General features: G+C 35.9%; 1 protein-coding gene across 2 annotated transcripts in view; it reads right to left on the reverse strand.

Moving 5' to 3' along the window:
• Positions 1 to 26086, reverse strand: part of AFF4 (ALF transcription elongation factor 4) — an 88607-nt gene that overhangs the window by 39474 nt on the left and 23047 nt on the right. The window contains exons 2-6 of one of the 2 annotated variants that reach the window (XM_030869644.3): positions 19719 to 19810; positions 19123 to 19249; positions 16190 to 16984; positions 14122 to 14166; positions 9933 to 10019 (exon numbers count right to left, since the gene is read on the reverse strand). In XM_030869644.3, coding sequence (XP_030725504.1) covers positions 9933 to 10019; positions 14122 to 14166; positions 16190 to 16984; positions 19123 to 19245 — 1050 coding nt within the window. In that variant the 5' untranslated portion in view covers positions 19246 to 19249; positions 19719 to 19810. The remainder of the gene's footprint in view (positions 1 to 9932; positions 10020 to 14121; positions 14167 to 16189; positions 16985 to 19122; positions 19250 to 19718; positions 19811 to 26086) is intronic. The other variant, XM_030869647.3, reaches the window with a different exon arrangement.

Below are 26086 nucleotides of genomic sequence, written 5' to 3' on the forward strand. Positions count from 1 at the left end.
AAAAAAATTTTTTTAAAGCTGGAAAAAAAGAAAAAGCATTGCAATAAAAAATACATTCTCGGGAATTCCCTGGTCGTCCAAGTGGTTAGGACTCCACGCTCTCACTGCAGAGGGCTCAGGTTCAGTCCCTGGTATGGGAAATAAGATCCTACTAGCCCTATGGCGTGACCAAAAATACTGTAAATAAATAAAATTTTAAAAAAATACATTGTCAAATTTAGTATCTGAAACATAGTAAGAACTTAGTATCTGTTTGATAAAACACATAAACATACCAGGTTTACAGAGATGAAAACTAAAATATCTGAGATTAAAAATATGTCAAATGGGATTAATAGCAAACTAGACAATGCAGAACAAAAGTTTACTGAACCTGAAGATACAGCCATAGAAAGAACTCAAATGAAACAACAAAAGATAAGAGATTGAGAAAAATGAAGAGCACATTGCTACACTGTTGAACAACTTCAAGAGGCCCAATATACATGTAATTGGAGTCTCTAAAGAGGAAAAAAGGAAAGAAGTGAGTACAGAAACATATTTTGAGGTAGTAATAGAAAAATTTTTCCAAATATGATGAAAACTATGAACCCAAAGTTCCAAGAAGCTAAAATCAAACAAACCCAAGCACAAGAAAGATGAAGAGAATCACACCAAGACACATCATAAATGAACAACTTAAAATCAGTTGCAACCAGAGTACTCTTAAAAGCAGCCAGAAAAAAAAAAAAAGACACATTATACACAGATGAAGAAAGAACAACAATAAATTACTTATCAGAAACAATGCAAGCCAGAAGACAATGGATCAACATCTTCAACCTAGAAATCTATATTTAGTGAAAGTATCTTAAAAACAAAAAAGAAAAGGTGAAATAAAAATTTATTTCAGACATACAAAAGCTAAAAGCATTTATCACCAGCAAATAAGCACTATAAAGAAAAGTTAAAGAAGTCCTCCAGGTAGGAGGAAAATGATACCAGAGAGGAATCTGGATTAACACAAAGGAAGAAAGAGCAAATGAAATGGTAACTATATGGGGAAATACAAAAGCCTTTTTTTCCTATTATTTAAATCTCTTTAAAAAATAACAGACTTTAAAAATGATTAACAATTTTGTGGGGTTTATAACTTACATGAAAGTAAATGTATGCAACAACAGATGCGGAGAAGTGAAAAACACAAGCATAATGTTGAGAAATTTTTATATGATAGAAAAGAATGGCTTAGTATTACTTGAGACAGATTTCAGTAAGTTAAAGATACATTCTACAAACCCTGAAGTAAACATTCAATAACACAAGAATGACAGCTAATAAGCCAAAACTGATATGTAATAATAAGAAATACTCAATCCAAAAAGAAGGCAAAAAAGACCAGATGGGGCAGGTATATATCAAAAAGCAAGATGGCAGAGATAAACCCACCCATATCAATAATCACATTAAATATAAATGGACTAAATACCCCCCAAAAAAGGAGAGTGTCAGACTGAATACAAAAAAGCTCTAGATAAAATTACGTTACCTATAAGAAATGCATTTTAAATGTAAGAACACAGGTTAAAAGTAAAGGATAGAAAAAGGTATACAACCTAACATTAATCAAAAGAAAGCTAAGTGGTTATATTAATATCAGGCAAAGTAAATTTTATAGCAAAGAATAATATCAGGATTAAAGGGAGGTCATTTCATAATGATAAGGGGCCAATTCATCTAGAGCTAATCACAATCCCAAATGTTTAAGCACCTAAAAGCAGAACTTGAAAAAGCAGGAATGAATAAGTAAGGACAAAGAGACAAATTCAAAGTAATAGCTGGAGATTAACTATAAATTAATAATTGGCAGAACGAGAATTAAAAAGAATAAAAACACAGAAAACTTGAATAACACCATAACTAACTTGATCTAATTGACATTTACAGGACACTCCACTTGACAATGGTACACTCTTTTCAAGGGTACACGAAACATTTACCAGAAGAGACAATATTCTGGGCCATAAAATAGTCTTAACAAATGTAAAAGGATTCAAGTCACACAAAGTATGTTCTCTGACCACAATGGAATTAAACCACAAATCAATAACAGAAGATATATGGAAAAAATCTCCAAATATTTGGAAACTAAATGACACTTCAGAATAACCCACAGAACAAAGGAGAAATCAAAGAAAGCAGACGTTTCTGTTGACGGAATTCCCTGGCGGTCCAGTGGTTAGGACTCCGTGCTTCCGCTGCAGGGGGCACAAGTTGGATCCCTGGCCAGGGAACTAAGATCCTGCATGCCATGCATGATGTGGACAAAACACAACAACAACAAAAAGTTATGTTGAACTGAACAAAAATGAAAACATATCAAAATCTCTGGGATGTAAACAAAACATTACTTAGAAGGTAGTTTATAGCATTAAAATCCTATATTAGAAAGTGAGAAAGATCTCTAATCAACAACCTTAGCTTCCAGTTTAAGAATTTTTTTAAAAGAAGAGCAAAATAAAGCAAAACAAAGCAGAACAAAAAAGTAATAAAGATCAGTGTAGAAATCAATGCAACAAAATTGAAAAACAATGGAGAGAGGGAAAAAAAGCAGTTTTTTAAAAATAAGATCAATAAAACTTACAAACCTCTAGACAGATGAAAAAGAGAGAGAAGAAACACATTACCAATAACAGGAATAAGAGAAGTGGCATCACAACAGATTTTTAAAAGTATAATAAAAGAAAATTATTGAAAACTTCACATCAATAAATTTGACAATGAGTGGATAAAATGGACAAATCCCTTGAAAGACACAACTGCCAAAGCAGATGCAAGGAGAAATAGATAACATGATTATAAATTCAATTTTTACAAAACTGTCCTACAAAGGAAACTCAATACTCATAGGGCTTCACTGGTTAATTCTAGCAAACATTTAGGAAGAAATAATATTAATTCTATACAAATTATTCCAGAAAATGGAGAAGAGAGAATAATGTGCCAACTCATTCCATGAGGTCAGCATTACTCTGATACCAAAGCCAGACAAAGACAACAAGAAAAGAAAATTACAGACCAGTATCCCTCAGGAACATAGGTGCAAAAATTCTGAAAAAAAATTTTTTTGAAAATCAAATTCAACACTACATAAAGCAGATAATACATAATGACTAAGTGCAGTTTTTACCAGGAAATGTAATGTTGATTTAAAAATTTAAAATTAACCAATGTAGTCACCATTTCACAGACTTTAAAAAAAAAGGAAAATCCTCTCACTATATCAATAAATTCAAAGAACACATTCAAAAAATCCAAAATTCATTCCTGATAAGAACCCTCAGGTAAATAAAAATAGAAGGGAACTTCCTCAACTTAATAAATGACAGCAGGCTTCCCTGGTGGCGCAGTGGTTAATGCAGGGGACACAGGTTCGATCCCTGGAATCTGCCTGCCAATGTAGGGGACACGGGTTCGATCCCTGGTCTGGGAAGATCCCACATGCTGCTAAGCAACTAAGCCCGTATGCCACAACTACTGACCCTGCGCTCTAGAGCCCGCGAGCCACAACTACTGAGCCTGCATGCCACAACTACCAGAGCCCACGTGTGTAGAGCCCATGCTCCGCAACAAGAGAAGCCACTGCAATGAGAAGCTTGCACATCGCAATGAAGAGCAGCCCCCGCTCGCCGCAACCAGAGAAAGCCTGTGCGCAGGAACGAAGACCCAATGCAGCCAAAAAACAAAAAACAAGAAGATCCAGTCACAAAAGACCACATGTTGCATGACTGTATTTATATGAAATGTCCAGAATAGGCAAATCTACAGAGATATAATGTAAGATTAGTGGTTGCCTAGAGGCTGAGGGGTGGGGAGTGGGGCTGGAGGAAACAGGCGGGTGACTGCTAAAGGGTACAAGGTTTCGTTCTGGGGTGATGAAAATGTTCTAAAATAATTGCGGTGATGGTTACACAACTCTAAATATACTAAAACCCAGTGAATTGTACATTTTAAATGGATGAACTGTATGGCATGTATATTACATCTCAATGAAATAGTTACGGAAAAAAAGGAAAAGTAGCTATTAGCCAGAATTACAAACTTATATTCAAAGTCTTCTGATAAACTCAAGCTTTAACTTACAATTAAAAAAGAGGTATAGCTATTAAATAATATAAGAGACAGAATATTAAAAAATAATTACTTAACCCAAAAGGATCTCAAGAAAGGGAACAAAGAAAGAAAAAGCTGATGGGACAAATAGAAAACAAGTAGCAAATGGAATATTTAAAGCCTACAACACTAATGATTACATTAAAGGGAAATCTTTTTTTTTTTTTTTTTGCTGTACGTGGGCCTCTCACTGCTGTGGCCTCTCCCACTGCGGAGCACAGGCTCCGGACACACAGCCTCAGCGGCCATGGCTCACGGGCCCAGCCACTCCACGGCATGTGGGATCCTCCCGGACCAGGGCACAAACCCGCGTCCCCTGCATCGGCAGGCGGACTCTCAACCACTGCGCCACCAGGGAAGCCCCAAGGGAAATCTTTTGAATGTGCCAAGATTACACACTACATGGGCAGAGTAAATAAAAAATCAAGACCCAATTATATGCCACCTATAAAAAATTCACTTTAAATATAAAGACACAAAAAGATTAAAAATAAAAGAATAGAAAATGTTAAACCATGTTAACCATAAATTCTTAAAAAGCTGGAGTGGCTTTTATATGAATATCAGACAAAGGAGAGTTGATTGTCAAACTAAATAGCACAGCAAAAGGAACCATAAACAAAATGAAAAGACAACCTACAGAATGGGAGAAAATATTGCAAAGAATGCGACCAACAAGGGCTTAATTTCCAAAATATACAAACAACTCATATAACTCAACAACAAAAAAACAAACAACCCAATCAAAACATGGACAGAAGACCTAAATAGGCATTTCTCCAAAGAAGACATACAGATGATGGCCAACAGGCACATGAAAAGATGCTCAACATTGCTAATTATTAGAGAAATGCAAATCAAAACTACAATGAGGTACCACCACACCCTGGTCAGAATGGTCGTCATTAAAAAGTCTACAAATAGGGACTTCCCTGGTGGCACAGTGGTTAAGAATCTGCCTGCCAATGCAGGGGACACGGGGTGAGCCCTGGTCTTGGGAAGATCCCACATGACGTGGAGCAACTAAGTCCGTGCGCCACAACTACGGAGCCTGTGCTCTAGAGCCCGTGAGCCACATCTACTGAGCCCACATGCCACAACTACTGCAGCCCACGTGCCCAGAGCCTGTGCTCTGCAACAAAGAGAAGTCACTGCAATGAGAAGCCCACACACTGCAACAGAGTAGCCCCCTCTCACCGCAACCAGAGAAAGCCCGCAGACAGCAACGAAGATGCAACACAGCCAAAAAATTAATTAATTAATTTTTAAAAAGTCTACAAATAACAAATGCTGGAGAGGGTGGGGAGAAAAGGGAACCCTCCTATACTGTTGGTGGGACTATAAGTTGGTATAGCCACTATGAAAAACAGTGTGGAGGTTACTCAGAAAACTAAAAATAGAATTATTATATGATCAAACAAAATAAACTTCAGAACAAGCATTAATACCAGATACATAGAGGGAAATCTTATAATGAAAAAAAGAGATCAATTCATCAGAAAGACACAGAAATCCTAAATATATATGTACCTAAGGACAAAGCTCCAAAATACATGAGTCCAAAATGGACAAAACTGAAAGGAAACATACAAAACCACGAATACAGATGCAGATGTCATCACTCTCCTTTCAGTAACTGAGAGGACAAGTTGATAGGAAGTCAGTAAAAATATAGATGACTTAACTACTCTCAACCAACCATATCTAACTGACACATATAGAACATACTGTGTCTGGTGCACATGGAAGAGTCACCAAGAGAGATCATTTACTAGGCCTTAAAACATTTGAATAAATTTAAAAGGACTGAAATTCTACAGCATATATTCTCTGACAAGAATATAAATAAATTAGAAATCAGTAACAGAATAATATCTGGAAAATCCTCAAATACTTGAAAATAAAACTACATATTTCTGGGCTTCCCTTGTGGTGCAGTGGTTGAGAGTCCACCTGCCGATGCAGGGGACACGGGTTCGTGCCCCGGTCTGGGAAGATCCCACATGCCGCGGAGTGGCTGGGCCCGTGAGCCACACCGCTGAGCCTGTGCGTCCGGAGCCTGTGCTCCGCAACGGGAGAGGCCACAACAGTGAGAGGCCCGCGTACCAAAAAAAAAAAACAAAAAAAACCCCTACATATTTCTAAATAAAACAAAGAAGAAGTCACATAGGGAATTAGGAAATATTCTGCACTGAATGATAATAAAAACACAATATATCACCATTTGTGAGGTACATTTAAAACAGGGCTTAGAGGGAAACTGATAGTTTTATATACTTAAAACAAGAAATGTTTACAATCTATGATCTAAGCTTCCAACTTAAGAAATCAGGAGAAAAGCAAATTAAACCCAAAATAAGTAGAAAGGGACTTCCCTGGTGGCGCAGTGGTTAAGAATCTGCCTGCCAATGCAGGGGACACGGGTTTGATCCCTGATCCGGGAAGATCCCACATGCTGCGGAGTAACTAAGCTCGTGCGCCACAACTACTGAGCCTGCGCTCCAGAACCTGCGGGCCACAACTACTGGAGCCCATGTACATAGAGCCTGTGCTCCGCAACAAGAGAAGCCACTGCAATGAGAAGCCCCACGCACTGCAACGAAGAGTAGCCCCTGCTCACTACAACTAGAGAAAGCCCACGTGCAGCAACAAAGACCCAATGCAGCTATAAATAAATAAATAAATAAAAAATTTAAAAAAAGAATCTTCAAAATAAGTAGAAAGAAGAAGATAATCACAGTAAAAGCAAAAATCAAAGAAACAGAAAACTGAAAAAAACTAAAAGATGGTTCTTGGAAATGACCAACAAAACTGAAAAAGGTCTAGCTAGACAAATCAAGGAAAACAAAAAGAAAGAGAAACTACAAATCACCAATAGCAGGGAAAAGAGTACTTCACTATATATCTTACAGACATTAAATAGTAAGTATAGATTATAAATAACTGTGCCAATAAATTTGACTGAAACGAACAAAATTACCAAAACTGACATAAGAAGAAATCGAAAATCTGAATAGCTCTATATTTAATAAAGAAATTTAATTTGTAATTTAAAACCTTCCAATATAGACTACTAGGGGTACAGACAGCTTCACTGATTAATTATATTAAACATACAGGGAAGAATTAATACTAATATTTCACAAATTATTTCAGAAAATAGAGATGAAGGGAACATTTCTCTGCTCCTTTTAAGAAGCCAGCACTATCCTGATATCAAACCAAAGACATTATTAGAAAAAACAAAACAAAACTACAATCATCACCCACCCAACTCTGGCATCACCACAACCACCACACACACACACACATACACACACACACACACACACACACACACACACACACACGGCAAAGGCCAAAGTTTGAACTGATATTTCAAAAAGAATGGCCAATAAGCTCATAAAGAGGTTCAACATCATTAGTCATAAGGGAAATACAAATTAAAATCAATATGAGATACCTCTACATGCCCACTAAAATGGCTAAAACTAAACAGAATGACAATAGAAAATGTAGGCAAGGATGTAGAACAAATGAAACTATCATACACTGCTGGGAAATGGGAGTGGGATAAGGTAGGAGTGTGATACAATCAATTTAACACACACTTAACACATGACCCAGCAATTCTACTTTTTTCCATATGACTCAGTATTTACCCATAAGAAAAGAAAATATAAACACAGAAATGACTGTTAGTGGATGTTTATAAATACTTAATTCTTAATAGCCCAAATCTAGAAACAACCCAAATGTTCATCAACAGGTGAATGGATAAATAAATTTTGGTATTTTCATACAACAGAAATAAAAATGAACTATGAATAAAAAGGAAAAAATTACTGATATATTCAAGAACATGGAAAAATTCCAAAAGTATATACTGAGCAAAAGAACGCAAATAAATATGCCAAAAAAGTATACACTGTATGGAGTACATTTATATGAAATTCTAGAAAAAGCAAAACTTACCTATAGCAACATAAAACAGGTCAGCCATTGTGTGCAGCCAGTGGTGGGGGTGAGGGGGACTGGAAAGGAACTTGAGGGAACTTTGTGGGGTGACAGAAATGTTCTAATTCTTGATTAACGTGGTGGTTACACAGGTGCATATGTCTATCAAAACTGAGGCTGTACATTAAATATATGTGCATTTTTTATGTGTAAACAAAGTTGACTTAAGAAAGTAAAAGAGTGGTATGGCACACATATAGGCAGATGTGAGTGATATACCCCACATCACTTACAAAAATAAACTGGGCTAAATATAAACAAAGAAAACAAAACTGCAATCACATTAAAGGAAAAATAAGAAGATATGTTTATGATCCTGGAGAAGGAAAAGCTTTCTTTAACAAGACATTAAAAAGCAAAAGCTTTATAGAAGAAAAAGATAAATTTATTCATCAAAATTAAAATCTTCTAGACCATAAAACTTAAAAGGGCTCTAACTGGGAGAAACATTTGCAGTATATGGAACAAATTATTTGAATCCAGAATTCAAACAACACAAAACAAAACAAGAAATTCTGCTGAAACTTATTCAGTGAAAGACGTAGCCCAAAAGGCAGAGGAAATAGGCCAATTCATCCACATAGAAGTTAAATGGACTAAAGAGGATGAAGCTCACTAGCAATCTAGGAAATGGAATGCCATTTCCCACTCAAAAAACTGGTACTTAAAATAACAAATAGTGCTGTGCATGTAAGGAATAACAGAGAATACAAGTGGGAGTACTGACTAGTACAATCACTATGGAGGGGATTTGAGAGAATATATTAACTATATACCCTCAATATCCAACAACTATACTTCTTGCTCTTTACACAAAAGAAACTCATATGCACACAAGAAGGCATGAACAAAGTTATCCACTATAGCAATGTTTACAATTTAACTTGGCAACAAGTTAAATACCAACAGGAAATGGCTAAATAAAGTAAGATATACTTATAAAATGGATGCAGTTAAAAGAACTGAAATACCTCTATATGTAATATATTATCTATATATAATCTCTCTCTCTCTCTCTCTATATATATATATATATACACACACACACACATAAAATAACATGAAAAAATCTCTAAGACCTATTGCTGACTGATGAAAAATACAGTAGACTGTATCTGTACAGAAATTAAACAAATGAGAAAATACAAGTACGTAACAATTACATTACATGTGTATGTAAATGTATATGAAAAGACTTGTAAACGTATGTATGAAGTAGCTCTGGTGAGATGTAGGAGACAGAATATAGGGAAGACTATTATTAGGGGTCCTGCCCAAACTTTCACAAGGAGAATATATCTTTGCATTATTTGTATAAGTATAAATTAATGTAAAAAAACCAAATCTGCTGATTTTAGATGAGCTTGGAACTGTTGTCTGAGGAACCTTTACCATATGACGTAAGTACGGTTGTTGTGTCTTCTGGAAAGGAGTTCCTCATACAAACAGTTTGGGAAGTCCTTATCATCTGTGGCCTAGCATATCATAATAGTTTGCAACAAACATTGATAGCTTCTAAGTCTCTTTCCCATGTTGCCTTCAAAGATTTTCCAAGTATCTCTCAATCCAAGTTAATCTCGATTCTATGTTCTAGTTTTATTTTCTTCATAGTAATATCACTATCCAAACTTACCTATTTATTCACTTATTTATTATCTATCTCCCACTAGAATGAGAATGGCAAGATAATTCTGAATTCACATGATTTTAGTCAAGCCATTTAGAGTTTTCTTACAGTATATAGACACACTTCATTTACTTACCTTAGTTGGAAAAGGAAATTTGGAAGGTTCGGTTTTGCATGGTGTATGAATAGCCGTTAGAGGGGGAGGCCATGAATGCGTCATCTCCTGAAATGTAATTATTACAGTTTGTTTTCAAGCAGGTCAAGGATAAAAATTACACAGCTAAAAACCAGATTTGTATTATAAATGCTGGTTTCGTGATTGCTCCTCCAAAAGTATATATATTTAATCAATCAATATTAATTAAGCACAGTGTGTGCAAGGCACTATGTATGTTATGGGGTAGGTAATAGGAAGATAAACAGTTTACACTCTCTAGCTTCGAGGAGCTTAGAGTTAAGATGGTAAGACCTGTGAACAGTTATAGAAATCAGCCTGTAATCAAACACAAGGCTAGTAAAATGCTACTGAGGAAGAGCTTGCTGTGGGAGTGGGAGGAAGGGATTAACAGTAAGAAAAGCAGCCAGCATTTACTGCGTACCTTTAATGGGCCAGATACTGTTATTTTACATGTTTGTAACTCAACTGGTCATCATAATGACATTATGAAGTAGATACCGTTATTATCCTGACTCTATGTAGGACAAAACTGAAGCACAGAGATTAAGTTATTTACTCCAGGTCACACACTTAGTAAGTAATGGACGCAAAATTTGATCCTAGGTAGTCTGGCTACAGAGCCCATTCACTGAAAGGATATTTTGGTCAGGTGGAGGAAATAAGAAGAGAGCTATCAAAAGCACACAAGGAGGAAAACAGACAAGAAAGGCCATAGGTCTGATTTTATTCAATGCCTTCTGTCTAATCATATGCCAAGTATGTCCAAGTAGAGGTTTGGATATAATCACAATGTATATGTTAGAGAAGCAGGAAAGAGAGAGGTATCAGAATAAGGAGGGAGTGTTTTATCTCTGGCATTTAGTTCAAAGTAAGCCATCAAGTAGTCTGAGAAAATACAATAAATTAAAGGTGATATAACTTCTAGGAATTTACCCTATAGCTATACCCACACAGTTATGTAAAGATACATATTCAAGGGGTTCACACTTTTAAAAAATGAAAACAACCTAAATATCCAACAACAAAGGATTAGATTACCAGACATTCATACAATGGAACACCAAGCAGACAGAAAAATGAGAAAGCTACCTACTGAAATAAAATGATATCCACAGTTACTATTAAGTGGCAAATACACATCATAGTGTATATCCTCGTAAATGCTTATCGATGAAAAAATCTCTGGAAGACAGTTAACAGTGGCTACCTCTGGACAACAGAATGACTGAAGGAGGAAGAGACAAGGGCACTTGATGCAGCTTCTACCACTTGAATCTTCTGAAACAGCCACCTGCACTAAACTTGCTCTTTATCCTCTTACAAGGCTTTATTTTTTAATAGCATTTCACTTTCTGAAGTAATTGTATATAATTGATTATTTCCTACATCCTGCTCGAGAATGTCAGCTCAAAGGATGCAACACTATCACTATTATCACCACTATGTCCCTAGTGCTTGACACACAGTAGGTACTCAATTAGTAAGCTTTGAATTAATACATCATTTTTTACAATAAACATGTATTACTTTTAGATTAGAAAAACTTTTTTTCCTTTAAGTTCGTGATGGGGTTCCCAGAAACAATATGACTACAAATATCAAGAAAACACAAAGGGGGACTTCCCTGGTGGCACAGTGGTTAAGAATCCGCCTGCCAAATGCAGGGGACACGGGTTTGATCCCTGGTCTGGGAAGATCCCACATGCCATGGAACAACTAAGCTCGTGCGCCACAACTACTGAGCCTGCGTTCTAGAGCCCATGCACTCTAGGGCCTGTGTGCTGCAACTACTGAAGCCTGAGCACCTAGAGCCTGTGCTCCACAACAAGAGAAGCCACCACAATGAGAAGCCCGCGCACCACAATGAAGAGTAGCCCCTGCTCGCCACAACTAGAGAAAGCCTGCGTACGGCAACAAAGACCCAACACAGCCAAAAAAAAAAGAAGAGGAAAAAAAAAAACACGAAGGGAATGTAGACCTGAACTTCCTTGCACGCTGTACATAGGGAAGGGAAAAGAAACAGAAACTCATATGCCCCAGGTTTTCAATGTTGGCATTTTACACCTCAAATACCAAAATACTCTCAATAGAAAATCTATTTAACTCCCTACCATCAAATGACTGAGCACCTATTATACCCAAGGCCACGTGCCAAGTCCTGCATATACATAAAATGTAGAATAAATGGTCAGTAACATCAAAGATATAATTAAATATAAGAAAATCTAAGATTTCTTCCAGGTATTAAAGTGCCATGCATTTTTGAGGATTTAGGAGTAAAGATATATGCTCCCTTAAACTTTTTATGTACATGGCAACTGAAAAATGAATGCAATATGAGTTATCACTGTAGTCTGATGGCCTGATACAGGGGGAATAAGGATTTCAGTGGGATTCTAAGAAAAAACAGAATCTATGTATAACTGAAGAGGAAGGAGAAACACATTCCATGAAAGTTTACTTTACAAAGATGAAAGAGCAAGAAAGTGTACGGCTTAGGGAAACCAGTTTGGCAAAGTGGTCAATCAATAGTGCGAGAGGGTGAAACTGGCCTGTGGACAGCCTAACATTTAAAATGTTAAATTTGCACACTATTCTTTCTAGGGTCCTTAGAGAGCCACTGAAAACTTCTAAGAAGGATATCATTTTATGAAGACAAAGGATTAAAGCAAAGAATCTGGCAGCAATACAGAAGACAGATGAGCAGGGAAACTCTGGAGACAGGCAGAGTGAGGACTGTATATTACAATTACTGAAGTTCAAAGTGGCAGAAATGGAAATGAAGGAATGAATATTTTCAAGGAATTTTCAAAGTCTACATGAAGTTTTTGTGATTAAATAGAACATGAGAGAAAGAAGTGGAAAATAACTAGGATTCTACACTTATAAGCAAGGGAGAATGGAGATACTACTAACAGAAGTTAACTCTGATAAATATGGCTTTAGACATGTTGAGTCTGAAGAAGCAGGGAGAAATCCAAATGGAGACCCAGCTAAGAAGCAATTAAGAGACACAAACCAAAACCCAAAGGAGGCCAAAGCAGGAAAGACTGAATAGCTGTCTAACAGATAAATCCCAAAGGATGGAGGAAAATCACATCAAAGAGGAGAAAGAAAAGAGGAGAGGCTAGACAACGCACTCATATTTAAGAGATAAGAGAAGACACAAGTGTTTCCAAAGGGCAGAGAATGTGAGACAAGAAAGGTGTGCGGAAAATAAGAACAGAGAAGCACGACAACAGTCAAGGAAGAAAGAATGATGTTTTCTGAAGAAAAAAATAAAAATTCTTCAAAACAGCAGAAAGAACTCAAATGAAGCCTCTGATGACATGGAAGATAATGACCTTGGAGAAACAAGTTCAGCAGAATGGTAGAAGTAAAAGAGATTTTAGCAAGCTAAAGGAAGGAAGGAGAAAATGAAGTGGAAGCAGCCATTACAAGTAGTCTTTCAAAAGTATCCATAGTGAAATACAAGTACAGACACAAAAATTCAAGAGTGTACACAAAAAATACAATTAATATGTGACTGATGCTTTTTGTCTATTGAGCCAAAAGCAGTCACTGTCACTCAGTTCACTGGACTTTCTCTTCTTCCAAAGGACAACGTTTTCTTTTCCCAACAGAAGAATGTACTCTTTGGTCATGTGTCAAGTTTAAACATATTCCATTAAACACTCAAAATGTGTAGTATTCAGAGAAGATCTTTCATTGTAGGATTTGACCAGTATATACAGATGAACTACAAAGCAAGCTATTTTCAACACAATGGTTTGACTGATAACTACTGAGATTTTTAGTACTTCAAATTATTAACCAATAAACCTGAGAAGGTACAGTTTATATTTGGTTTCTTCCTCTTTTCAAAGCAAGCTGTTAAGACTAGAGTTTGTTTTTACTTACAAAACAAAAAAAAAACCCAAAAAACCCCAGCTTTTTGAGGGCAAATAGTAAACAAACCAAGTGATTTAGAACTTAAGTATGAATATAAGTAGAACAGAGTCAATTATTTTTGACGGCCATAATCAGGTTATACATGTAAGCAATCTGCTGCAGTTTCAGACACTTTGTGAAATACAAAGGGAAGGAGGGTAAGAGGTAGCAAAGCATCATAATTAAAGAGACTAAAACTATTTTTTAAAAAACTTACTTTAAGAATTTCATCCACACAGCTCACATCACCAGAAGCAGATGCCTAAAGAAAGAGGAAAAGAAACACACGTTAGATATGGAGTCATTTCTTATTAGATTTTCATCATTTGTTGCACAGCTTTAACATTATTAGAAATGAGATTAAAATTAAAGGCATATTTAGTATCGCACTACTCTAAGTCAGAACACTAATTAGAATCTTTGGACTAATTTCCTTAAATACAAATTTTCAAGCACTAAAAAAATTTTAATCACCAAGCTGTACATGACTGGAAGAACTTTATATTTTTAAAAAATTTTTTAATTAATTAATTTATCTTTGGCTGCATTGGGTCTTCGTTGCTGCGCACAGGCTTTCTCTAGTTGCGGCGAGTGGGGGCTGCTCTTCACTGAGGTGCGCAGGCTTCTCATTGTTGTGGCTTCTCTTGTTGCAGAGCATGGGCTTGAGGCATGCAGGCTTCAGTAGTTGGGGCAGGTGGGCTCAGTAGTTGTGGCATACGGGCTCTAGAGTGCAGGCTCAATAGTTGTGGTGCACGAGCTTAGTTGCTCCGCGTCATGTGGGATCTTCCCAAGACCAGGGCTCGACCCGTGTCCCCTGCATTGGCAGATGGATTCTTAACCATTGCGCCACCAGGAAAGTCCCAAGATAAGATTCCTTAAAAAAAAATTTAAGGACTTCCCTGGTGGCGCAGTGGTTAAGAGTCTGCCTGCCAATGCAGGGGACATGGGTTCGAGCCCTGGTCCGGGAAGATCCCACATACCGCAGCGCAACTAAGCCCCTGCGCCACAACTATTGGGCCTGCGCTCTAGAGCCCGTGTGCCACAACTACTGAGGCTACACGCCTAGAGCCCACGCTCCAAAACAAGAGAAGCCACCACGATGAGAAGCCCGTGCACCGCAACGAAGAGTAGCCCTCACAGCAACAAAGACCCAACGCAGCCAAAAAAGGAATCTTATCTTTCTTACACTTGGATTAGAAATAATTTTTAAAATGTACTTTTTTCAGGTGAACAATTTGTCAAAAATTTAAAAGCTGGTTTATATACAAAATATACCATGGTACTGAGATCATCATTTCACATAAATAACAAACAGAATAAAACCAATATTATTGAAAGATTAGTTGTCTGGAACATGCTGGACATTTTACATAGTATTTCTTAAATCTCGAAAGTTAATTTTATTCTGAAGTACAAACAGGAACTGGAGAGCTACAGTGAAGTCTAACTCTAAGGATCATGTTATATTATTTGAAGAAAGAACAAGTTACCACTTTACTGTTCTCTTGAGAGGAGTAATTATATGACAAATGCTACAAACAATGAGTTTCCCAAGGCCACAAGAAAGATTTTTAAATGTCCTTAAGACAGCATTTTACCTATTCCTGATCCCTTCCCCCACCGTTTTAAGCTACGATTTTCAGCTACTGATATTACTTAAAATATTTTTTATTGCAAAAACTAGATTAAAAGATAAAATTTCAGCTATTTCACAATGAATACTCACTTCTTTGGTTATTCTGAATAGCATGTTTTGGTACATAGTTATAACTACTGTAAATTTCAAACCACCACTATGCCTGGAGCAGCTGCCTCAAACCTTTAAGTGTAACCAGAGAAAAGGATCATGGCCTCCAAACCATAAAACATTACCATCTTCATGTACCCAAAAAAGTTCCAACATTCACTGCAACGAACCATGCCCACATCTCATTGATGAGCATCACAATGAGAAGAGAAGTAATTTTTTTTAAAACAAAAGAACACAAGATGTATTAGTCCATAAAATCAAAACGAGGAAATCTAAGGTATTGATAGACCATGTTTTAATTCTGTAACTGACTTGTCATTTTAATATTTGAGAACAATGAATGACATTTTCTCTACTGCTCAAGAGGGGCAGCTAAGAGCTCTACAGATTCACTTGGGAGTCAATCACAAGTCTTTCCTTAAACTTTTACATTCCTTACTATTAAGACAAAGAGACAGTTCAAGTTCAAACATAATTTCAGGGTGAATTGCTTCATATAGTTACAATGTTAAAAAGCTCTAAATGTGTGACTTACATCCAATGGTTGGGAAGGTATTTTCAGCTTGGTGAGATGAGCTTTGCTGCTGGGCTTTAGTTCAGTCATACTGTTGCCATGAGATTGGCTGCTGTAGTGTTCAGAGGACAGTTTTGGTTCCATGGATTCCTGTCCATCCATAGGCCGCACATAGGCAGTGGGTTTCTGTAACATTGAACTGGACTTTGACATCAATGAAGGCGGGAAAGACTGATTTGAGTGCTGCCCACTTGAAAAAGGTACTCGGGAAGGAGAATCCCAGTTTGCATCAGGGTCCCGAGGTGATTTGGAACGTTGATGTTCCTTGCTATGGTGATCATTCCCATGAGACCTGGAATGACTGGAGCTTAATGAAGAAACAGCCTGGGGTTTTCCAGGGCTGGAAGAGCGTGATTTGGAGTGTTCTGATCCATGCTGGCCTTTTTTCCGGCTACTGCTCCCACCACTGCTGTATGAGTCACGGTCATGCCTCTGGCCACTGCTATTAGCGCCACTGCTGGCACCTGCACTGGCCCGCTGGCTACTGTGTCCACTCTGTAAACCTGAGGACCGTTTCTGAGACTGAGAAGTGCTGGGTGCAGGTCCTACTGGAGTCCATTTGCTACTCTGATGAGAGCTCCCATGTCTCTGTTCAAAGAAATTTGGGTTAGATTTTTCATCTGCTGTCGGCGGTACTGTAGGCTTGGGAATTGCAACAAGCTTTGGTATAGATCTGTCTCCTATGAAATCCTTCATTTCATCGTAGTTTCCAAGCATACTCTGAATACGACTTGACAGCTTATCTTCTTTGCTAGTCTACAAAAACAATTGTAAAATAAAATTAGCAAAACTAGAAATAAAAGATGCTTCTAAACTAACTTTACAAACTTCAAATGGAATGGAACTTTTCAAAAGGAAGTCTCATCTCATATCTTAAGGTTAAAATCTCAAAACAAACTCCAAATGTATATATTTTTATGATAAAAAAATGAACTGAAAGTGAAAAACCTTCATGTTGAAACACAAATATCCTAGAGGACACTGAGAAATATACACAATAGACTACAGGAGATTTTTTAAAAATCCAAATTCACCAATAAATATATTGGAACAGTAGTAAAATCTTTTGAAAAGCAGGAAAATTATGCCTTTATGTAATTAAGTTCCAAGTCACAGATTAGCCAATACGCACATTTTGGCAGTCTAGGAAAACATCATATTCCTTATAATTCAATGTTATAGTTAGAGGCAGAAATAAAAACTTAGTTAAACAAGTTATACGCAAATGACTTTTTAGAATTCCTTCTGTTACTGTGACTCAAGAAGTTAATAAAAATCAACAACAAATTAAGCATGGAAAATCCAGTAATAAAGTTTTAAATCTTGACTATTAATTCTGACCATCAAATGCTCCAACTTTTGAAGTCAATAATACATACTTTAAGTTTCAAGAATTATTCTTGAATAGTAAGGTCTAAGATGTCTACAAGCTTTAGGACTCTTTTGTATTCATATACATGAAAGAAAAAAGTTGACTGATTACATTAAAAGGGAAATCAAGACTTTGAAACAAACAGAAAAGCCTGAACCACCACTATTTATTTTGAGGTTGGCAGGAATCAGTAATGACTTTAGATTATTTGAAAATCAGTCTGAGAGGTAAATCTACAGCAATTTATTGACAACATCAAGATCAGAAATCAAATCCAATTCATTACAATGTAATTACAAAATAAATTGTAGTATGATTCAAAGAATCTGGACCAAACTCCTGTTTTTTTCCAAAATGTCTTTTATCCCAAAGTTTTGTGTTACTCTCATAAATGATGTTAGTATAACTGGCCTTCACTGGACAATCCTTATAAGCTCTGAATAAATGGTTTTTATAAAGCTCCCAAATGGTTTCTACAAACACCAAATGTTATAAGGGTAAACCCAGGATATGTCGTTACATTCATATTTCATCAGAAAAAAGTCTAACCCACTCTCAATCTCATACTATAAAGCCAACAATGGTCACTAGTGCTGCAATACATAGTATTACAACTATTATACACAGTACAAGCCTTTAAATTATAATAATACTTCCAATGAAATCCAAAGCCAAATCAAACATTAGAGAGACATTTGTGGCCACTACAGCTACAACAGTCATCAGATTCAGTGTTTTATGTAATCCCAAATCAAGTATCATGATAGTTAAAAAAAAAAAAAAAGGAATTAGTTCAATTTATTGAACGTTTGATAACATGCTTTAATCTAAATTTGATATTGTTAATTAAGCATTAAACATATAGAAAATCAGAATTTAGTATATAATAACAGAAAAAGAATCAGATTGATGCTGAAGACACATTTATTCAAACTTACTAATAATCACTGAAACTTAGTAAACTAAGTAAGCAAATGGCAAGAAATAGGGAGAAACAAAAGAATCTATGAAATATTTGTCTTTGATGTTATACCCAAACAGCCAAGGAAACAGCAGACAATGCATAGTGATTCACAAACTTTTAATTTAATTCAAGGCTCAGAAAGGTGAAATGCCTGCTCAGGGTTAGTGGTAGAGCCAGTAATACAGATATGAATGTTTGAGCTACTCCAGACCATATTTCAAGAGTATAGGGTAGCAATGGGGGTAGGGATGGGGGGTTGTGGGGATGACGTTAGGGTACTAGTGATGCTGTAGTTCTTGATTTGTGTACTAATTATGTGAGGATGCTCATGTGGTGAAAATTCTTTCATTTGTAACACTTACTTTGTGTACTTTTCTATAGTATGTTATACTGCAATGAAAAGTTTACATCAAAAAAGTATATTCTATTATGAGAAAAGGAAAAACTGTTAAAAGGTGTAACATAATAACTCTTTCTAATATAAAAACTCAAGTTTAAAAATTTTAAAAGCAAAAAATGTTATGTTACAGGGGAAAAAACATTCAACAGACAACTTACAACTTTGTATGGCTCAGCAAAGAGAGGAGAGCTAGGTGGGAAGGCGTCGTCCCCCTGCTGAATTTCTTGATTCCGCCTTTCCCGTTCTTTCATACGCAGCACATTCCGGTCTTCACGGTTCATGTTGCTATGAAGAGAAACACAACCTTTACATCACAGGAAGAAAAGGAAAAATTAAATGTTCTGTACTCATTTTGTCACTTTAACGCTTCAATCGGAGATTCCCTTTCAACTTTCAAGTAATAACAGGCATTAGCACTGAAGTTGGGTTTTGGCAACGGTTTTATCAACTAAACCAACAGTGTCTTCCACAACTATCCAGACAGGAAACATTAGCCCAGAATATTAGGATCCACCCCACTGAAATACTTAACCTTATGAACTTTTAAATGTTCTGCTAGCTAAAAGTCAACTAAAACTTCTATATTCAAAGGGAAAGTAGTACTTAAACCCATAATTCTTAATATTTCCTATAAGCCTTCTGTGGTTTCCTCTTCAGAAATCTAGCTATTCTTTGCCATTAGAGGCATACAACCCACTCCCACCTACCACCCTCTCCCCCCAGGGTCCAGTGCTTTTCTCTACTTTGCATCTACCTTATCTTGATTTCTTTTTGTCCCAAACACAGCTTCCTTGGTGTCCATCCTTATGGCAGTTTGACCTCAGCTTTGCTGTTGCTCTAGATTCCCTAAAAAACGACATTTCTGCTCTAAATACATTAATATTTCAATTAGCACCTCAATAAATGGCAAAACTGAGGCTTTCAGCAATAGAATCTAAAATTAACTTGGGTTAGTAACAGTAGTCGAAATTGTATGGAAAAAGAAAAAGTCTTTTGGGAGAAAGGGTAAATGAGGGTGTCATTTCTATAATCATGACAGTATGTTGTCATACTGTTGTCACTAAGAACAAACCAAGGAAAATAGTTTATTTATAGCAGCAGGAATTTTGGTTAAATAGATAATGAAAAATGTTGTCAACACACTCTTCCCAGGAGATAGATTTAATCATCTGTCCTGGTTATGTTTTGTTTTGTTTTGAAAGTCCTGTTGGCGGCCAAAGGGAAAAAACAGGTTATACTGTGGAGTATTTCCAGCCTTATGATTCATAAATCAAATCAAATCAGAAAATTAAAGTCAATCAAGACTGGGGGGAACTATAATCATAAAATGAGAATGGACAGCAAAACCAATATATTCTTGAGGACTTTTATAAGTACAAATAAACATTCAAAGATAAAACATCCTGATTTGCACAGTTTAATATCATGCAAATAAAGCAATTTAGTGTTTAAAAAAATGTTCTAAGTGTCCAAATGTGTATTCAAGTTCTTTCTTACATGCACAATTTTCTAATAAATTTATAAAAGAATATAAACTATTTTGAGGTTATGGAAATAGTGTGTGCTTGCTTTGGTCTCCCATCAGAACCACAAAAAGTATTTGATTCTTTCTTTAATAAATACCATAAAACACCTACACTCTGGTACTCAAAAATAAAAACAAAGAACATTTATTATCCTCCAGCACACTTGAACCAACTAATAACTGTATATCACCAACAGTCAGGTTTCAAATAGACCTCTAGGGCTATGGTGCTGCAACATACAAACTTATCTGTATCTGTTAGGGTCTATGTTAACGACCGATTTCCTTATGTTTCCCTAAATTTAATTCTTGAAAGATCAGAAAACAACAGAAATGCCTTATTTAAACTATGATTTAATTTTATGTATTCAACAGCACTAAAATAATCATGCAAGAAAAACGTGAACATTTACTTCAAAAACGGATGATTCCCACAACAAAATTCCTCCTATAATTCAATAATAAAAAACCTTTTCTTAAACAATAAGTCATCACACTGAATACTTCCTCTTTTAAACAAGGCTGCCAAGAAGCTCATAATGAAATTAAATGATTATAAGAACTAATATTAAGTTCTATAAGCTTATAGAACTATAAGCTTATAGAACAATAACTTATATAGAACTATATAAGCTTATAAAAACTAATATTCTAGTTGTAGCTCTTATTCTCTAATTTTTTTCTGATTTGACTTATTTTCACATCTAATATGTCAGTTCTATTCTTTTCTCCTGTGTCTTTCAACATCAGTATCTCTGCCTAAAATAAAGTTTTCCCCAAAGCAGTAATTCCAGTAATTCCACTTGAGCTGCCCTAAAATTATTATGAAATTTAAGTATGACTCAATTTGAAGTATATCTCTGTTTGTAGAGGCAAAACGATATTCCTCAGGACATCTGCAACTGTACTGAAACAGGATTCAGTAAAAAATAACAAATTGCTGTATCACAACAATATGTGACTACTAGATAAAAAAATTTTTAAAAGAAAATTAGCAAGTAGAAAGGAGGTTCTTCATCTAAAATTTTTAATTACTTAAGGTACATTGTTTAAGTACCCATCCGGTACTTATTTTAAGTTGATATATTAATGACAAATTTTTTCTTCCAGTTTTACTGAGGTATAATTAATATACAGCACTGTACAAGTTGAAGGTGTACAGTATAATGATTTGATATATATCATGAAGTGATCATAACAGTAAGTTGAGTGAACATCCATCATCTCATATAGATACAGAATTAAAGAAATAGAAAAAAATTATTTTTCTTGTGATAACTAATGATTTACTCTCAACTTTCATATAAAACATACAGCACTGTTAATTTTATTAATCATGTTGTACAGTACCTCCCTAGTACTTATTTATAACTGGAAGTGTGTACCTTTTGACTGCCTTCATCCGATTACCCAGATCCTGACCCCAACACCCCCCATCTCTGGTAACCACAAGTCAGATCTCTTTTTCTGAGTTTGTTTTTGAAGTATAATTGACCTCCAACACTATGTTAGTTCCTGTAACACAACATAGTGATTTGATATTTCTATAACATTTGAAACTGATCACCACAATGAATCTAGCTAAGACATGTCACCATACAAAGATATTACATAGTTATGACCATATTCTCCACACTGTATATTTCAAACCCTTGACTCATTTACTTTGCAGCTGGAGTTTGTACCTCTTAATCTCCCTCACCTGTTTCTTTCCTTCCCCCCCAATCCCTTCCCTCTGGCAACCACCTGTTTGTTCTCTGTATCTAAAACTCTGTTTCTGCTTTGTTGTTTGTTTGTTTTTTAAGATTCCACATATAAGTGAAATCATACAGTATTTGTCTTTCTCTAATTTATTTCACTTAACATAATACCTTCTAGGTCCATCCATATTGTTGCAAATTGCACAATTTCATTCTTTGTTATGGCTGAGTAATTTCCCATTATAAATATTTATAGATCACATCTTCTTTATCCATTCATCTACTGATGGGAACTTCAGTTGCTTCCATATCTTGGCTATTGTAAATAATGCTGCAATGAACATAAGGATGCACATATCTCAAGTGTTTTTGTTTTCTTCAGGTAAATACCCAGAAGTGGAATTGCTGGATCATATGGCAGTTCTATTTTTAATTTTTTGAGGAATCTCCATCTTGTTTTCCTTAGTGGCTGCACCAATTTACATTGCCACCAACAGTGCACAAGGGTCCTCTTTCCTCTACATCCTCCCCAACACTTTTTATTTGTTTTCTTTTGATAAAGGCTATTGTGTGTGAGGTGACATCTCATTGTGGTTTTGATGTGCATTTCCCTGATGATTAACCATGCTGAGTATCTCTCCTGTGCCTCTTGGCCATCTATAATGTTTTCCTTGGAAAAATGTCTACAGATCCTCTGGCCATTTTTCAACTGGGCTGTTTGTGTTTTTTATGTTGAGCTGTATGAGTTCTTTTACATTTTGAATATTAACCACTTATCTGACAGAGCATTTGGAAATATCTTCTCCCACTCAGTAGGCGGCCTTTTCATTTTGTTGATCATTTCCTTCACTGTGCAAAAGCTTTCTAGTTTGACACAGTCCCATTTGTTTATTTTTGCTTTTGTTTCCCTTGCCTGAAGGAATATATCAAAAAATATCACTGAGACCAATGTCAAAGAGCATACTATGTTTTCTTCTAGGAGTTTTATGGTTTCAGGTCTTACATTTAAGTCTTTAATTCATTTTGAATTTATTTTTGTACATGGTGTTAGAGAGTAGTCCAGTTTGACTCTTTTGCATATAGCTGTCCAGTTTTCCCAACACCATTTACTGAAGAGGCTATATTTCCCTCATTGTATATTCTTGTCTCCTTTGTCATAGTTTAATTGCTCATGTACGTATGAGTTCATTTCTGAGCTCTCTGTTCTGTTCCACTGATCTATGTGTCTGCTTTTGTGCCAGTACCATACTGTTTTGATAGCTGTAGATTTGTGGTATGGTTTGAAATTGGGGGACATGATGCGTATAGCTTTGTTCTTTCTCAAGACTGTTTTGGCCATTCAAGGTCTTTTCTATTTCCACACAAATTTTAAAATTATTTGTTCTAGTTCTGTGAAAAGTGCCACGTGTATTTTGATAGAGATTGCATTGAATCTGTACATTGCCTTGGGTGGTATGGTCATTTTAATAACATTAATTCTTTTAATTCATGAACATGTTTATCTCTTTCCATCTATTTGTATCATCTTCAATTTCTTTCATCAGTGTCTTATAGTTTTCCAAATACAGATCCTTTACCTCCTTAGTTAGGTTTACTCCTAGGTATTTTATTCTTTTTGATGCAATTGTAAATAGGATTATTTTCATAGTTCATTGTTAGTGTATAGAAATGCAACAGATTTCTGTATAATAATTTTTTATCCTGCACCTTTACCGAATTCACTGATGAGCTCTAGTAGTTTTTCGGTGATGTCTTTAGAATTTTCTATTTACAGTATCATGTCACCTGCAAACAGTGACAGTTTTTACTTCTTCTTTTCCAATTTGGATTCATTTCTTTTTCTTACCTGTTTGCTGTGGCTAGAACTTCCAATACTATGGTGAATAAAAATGGCAAAAGTAGACATCCTTATCTTGTTCCTGATCTTAGAGGAAATGGTTTCAGCTTTTCACCATTATGTTGTTAGCTACAGGCTTATCATATACAGCCTTTATTATGTTGAGGTATGTTCCCTCTAAACCCACTTTGCGGAGAGCTTTTTATCATAAATGGACACTGAATTCTGTCTGAGGCTTTTTCTGCATCTATTGAAATGATCATTTAATTTTTATTCTCCAATTTGTTAATGTGTATAACACTGATTTTCAGATGTGGAACCACCCCCTTGAACCTCTGACATAAATCCCACTTGATCATGGTGTATTATTCTTTTAATGTATTATTGAATTCAGTTTGCTAACATTTTGTTGAAGATTTTTGTATCTACATTCATCAGTGATACTGGTCTGTAATTTTCTTTTTTTGTGTTGTCCGTGTCTGTATCAAGGTAATGCTGGCCTCAAAGAATGAGTTTGGAAATACTCCTTCCTTTGCAATCTTTTTGAACAGTTTGAGAATGATAGGTGTTAACTCTTCTCTAAATGTTTGGTAGGATCCTCCTGTGAAGCCATCTGGTCCTATACTTTTGTTCGTTGGGACTTTTTAATTTTTTTTTTTTTGCGGTACGCGGGCCTCTCACTGTTGTGGCCTCTCCCGTTGCGGAGCACAGGTTCCGGACGCACAGGCTCAGCGGCCATGGCTCACAGGCCCAGCTGCTCCGTGGCATGTGGGATCCTCCCGGACCGGGGCACGAACCCGTGTCCCCTGCATCGGCAGGCGGACTCTCAACCACTGCGCCACCAGGGAAGCCCGGGACTTTTTAAATTATTGATACAACTTCATTACTGGTAATTCGTCTGTTCATATTTTCTACTTCTTCCCAATTCAGTAAAATTCAAAACAGTTTTAAATGAAATCCTAGGGACAAAAAGAAATGCAAAGAAATATCTGCAACTTTAGTTGGTTGGTTGCTGGTAAAGATAATGGTGTAGCAATTTTATTGCTACAAGACTGAACAAATAAGTAAATGTAAACATCCTGAAACTTTTAGGGAACCAGGGACCTTACTATGAGGAAACAGATACAAATATAGAGTGGAATAAGGAGAAAAAGAACCTTTGGGGATTAGGAGGTAGTACTATGAACTCATGCTTATATTAAAAATAAAATAAATTATACCTAAGTATATATACACACATATACATATATACACACACACATATATGGTGTCTCTAGCTCCATCCACTGAAAGAGTCTAGAAGCAGTGACAATCTGGTAGAAAGAAGCACCCGCAGCAACCAAATTTTGTTTTCTAATATCATTCCCTGCTAAAATGGAATAGGACTTCTTGGGGAAATAGTGAATTCCAGAGTTATAGCAAGGAAGGTAAAAAGTGAGCCTAAAGTATCTTGTTGTAACAGTAAGAAAATGCTCAAAAACAGATGGAGACATATCAAAAGGACACAAGATCCAGCTTGAAGGGGCTCTCACTGGTCAAATTTTAAAACATGAGCATCACAATGAACAAGCAACAGAATATAACAAATTGAATGAAAAAAGAATCCCTGAGAACTATACCCAATATCTTGTAAAAATCTATAATGGAATATAATCCTCAAAAAAGCCAGAATCACTATGCTGTACACCTGAAACTAACACAATATTGTAAATCAACTATACTTAAAAACAAAAGAAAAATCCCTGAATCCGCAGAATAATAGCAAAGAATAAAATTAAAAGACAAATAAGTCAGGGAGCAAATGTACTTCTTCATAGAAAAATGCCAACTAATAAATGTAGGAGAAATTAAAGAATTAAAAAATCGCTTTTCTGCAGCCACTAAAGTAATAATTAAGGCAAAAAACATCAATGGATGCTAAAACCATTGGGTAAAAATTTGGGAGGCAATGGAATATTCAGTATCACCCCCACAGAGTATCAAGTACAAAGAAAAAAATCTTTGAAGTAGAGAAGTAAACACTACCCATAATCAAGTGATCAGACTTATATCAATAATGG

This window comes from Globicephala melas, chromosome 3 (assembly GCF_963455315.2).
Source record: "Globicephala melas chromosome 3, mGloMel1.2, whole genome shotgun sequence".
Classification (NCBI taxonomy): Eukaryota; Metazoa; Chordata; class Mammalia; order Artiodactyla; family Delphinidae; genus Globicephala; species Globicephala melas.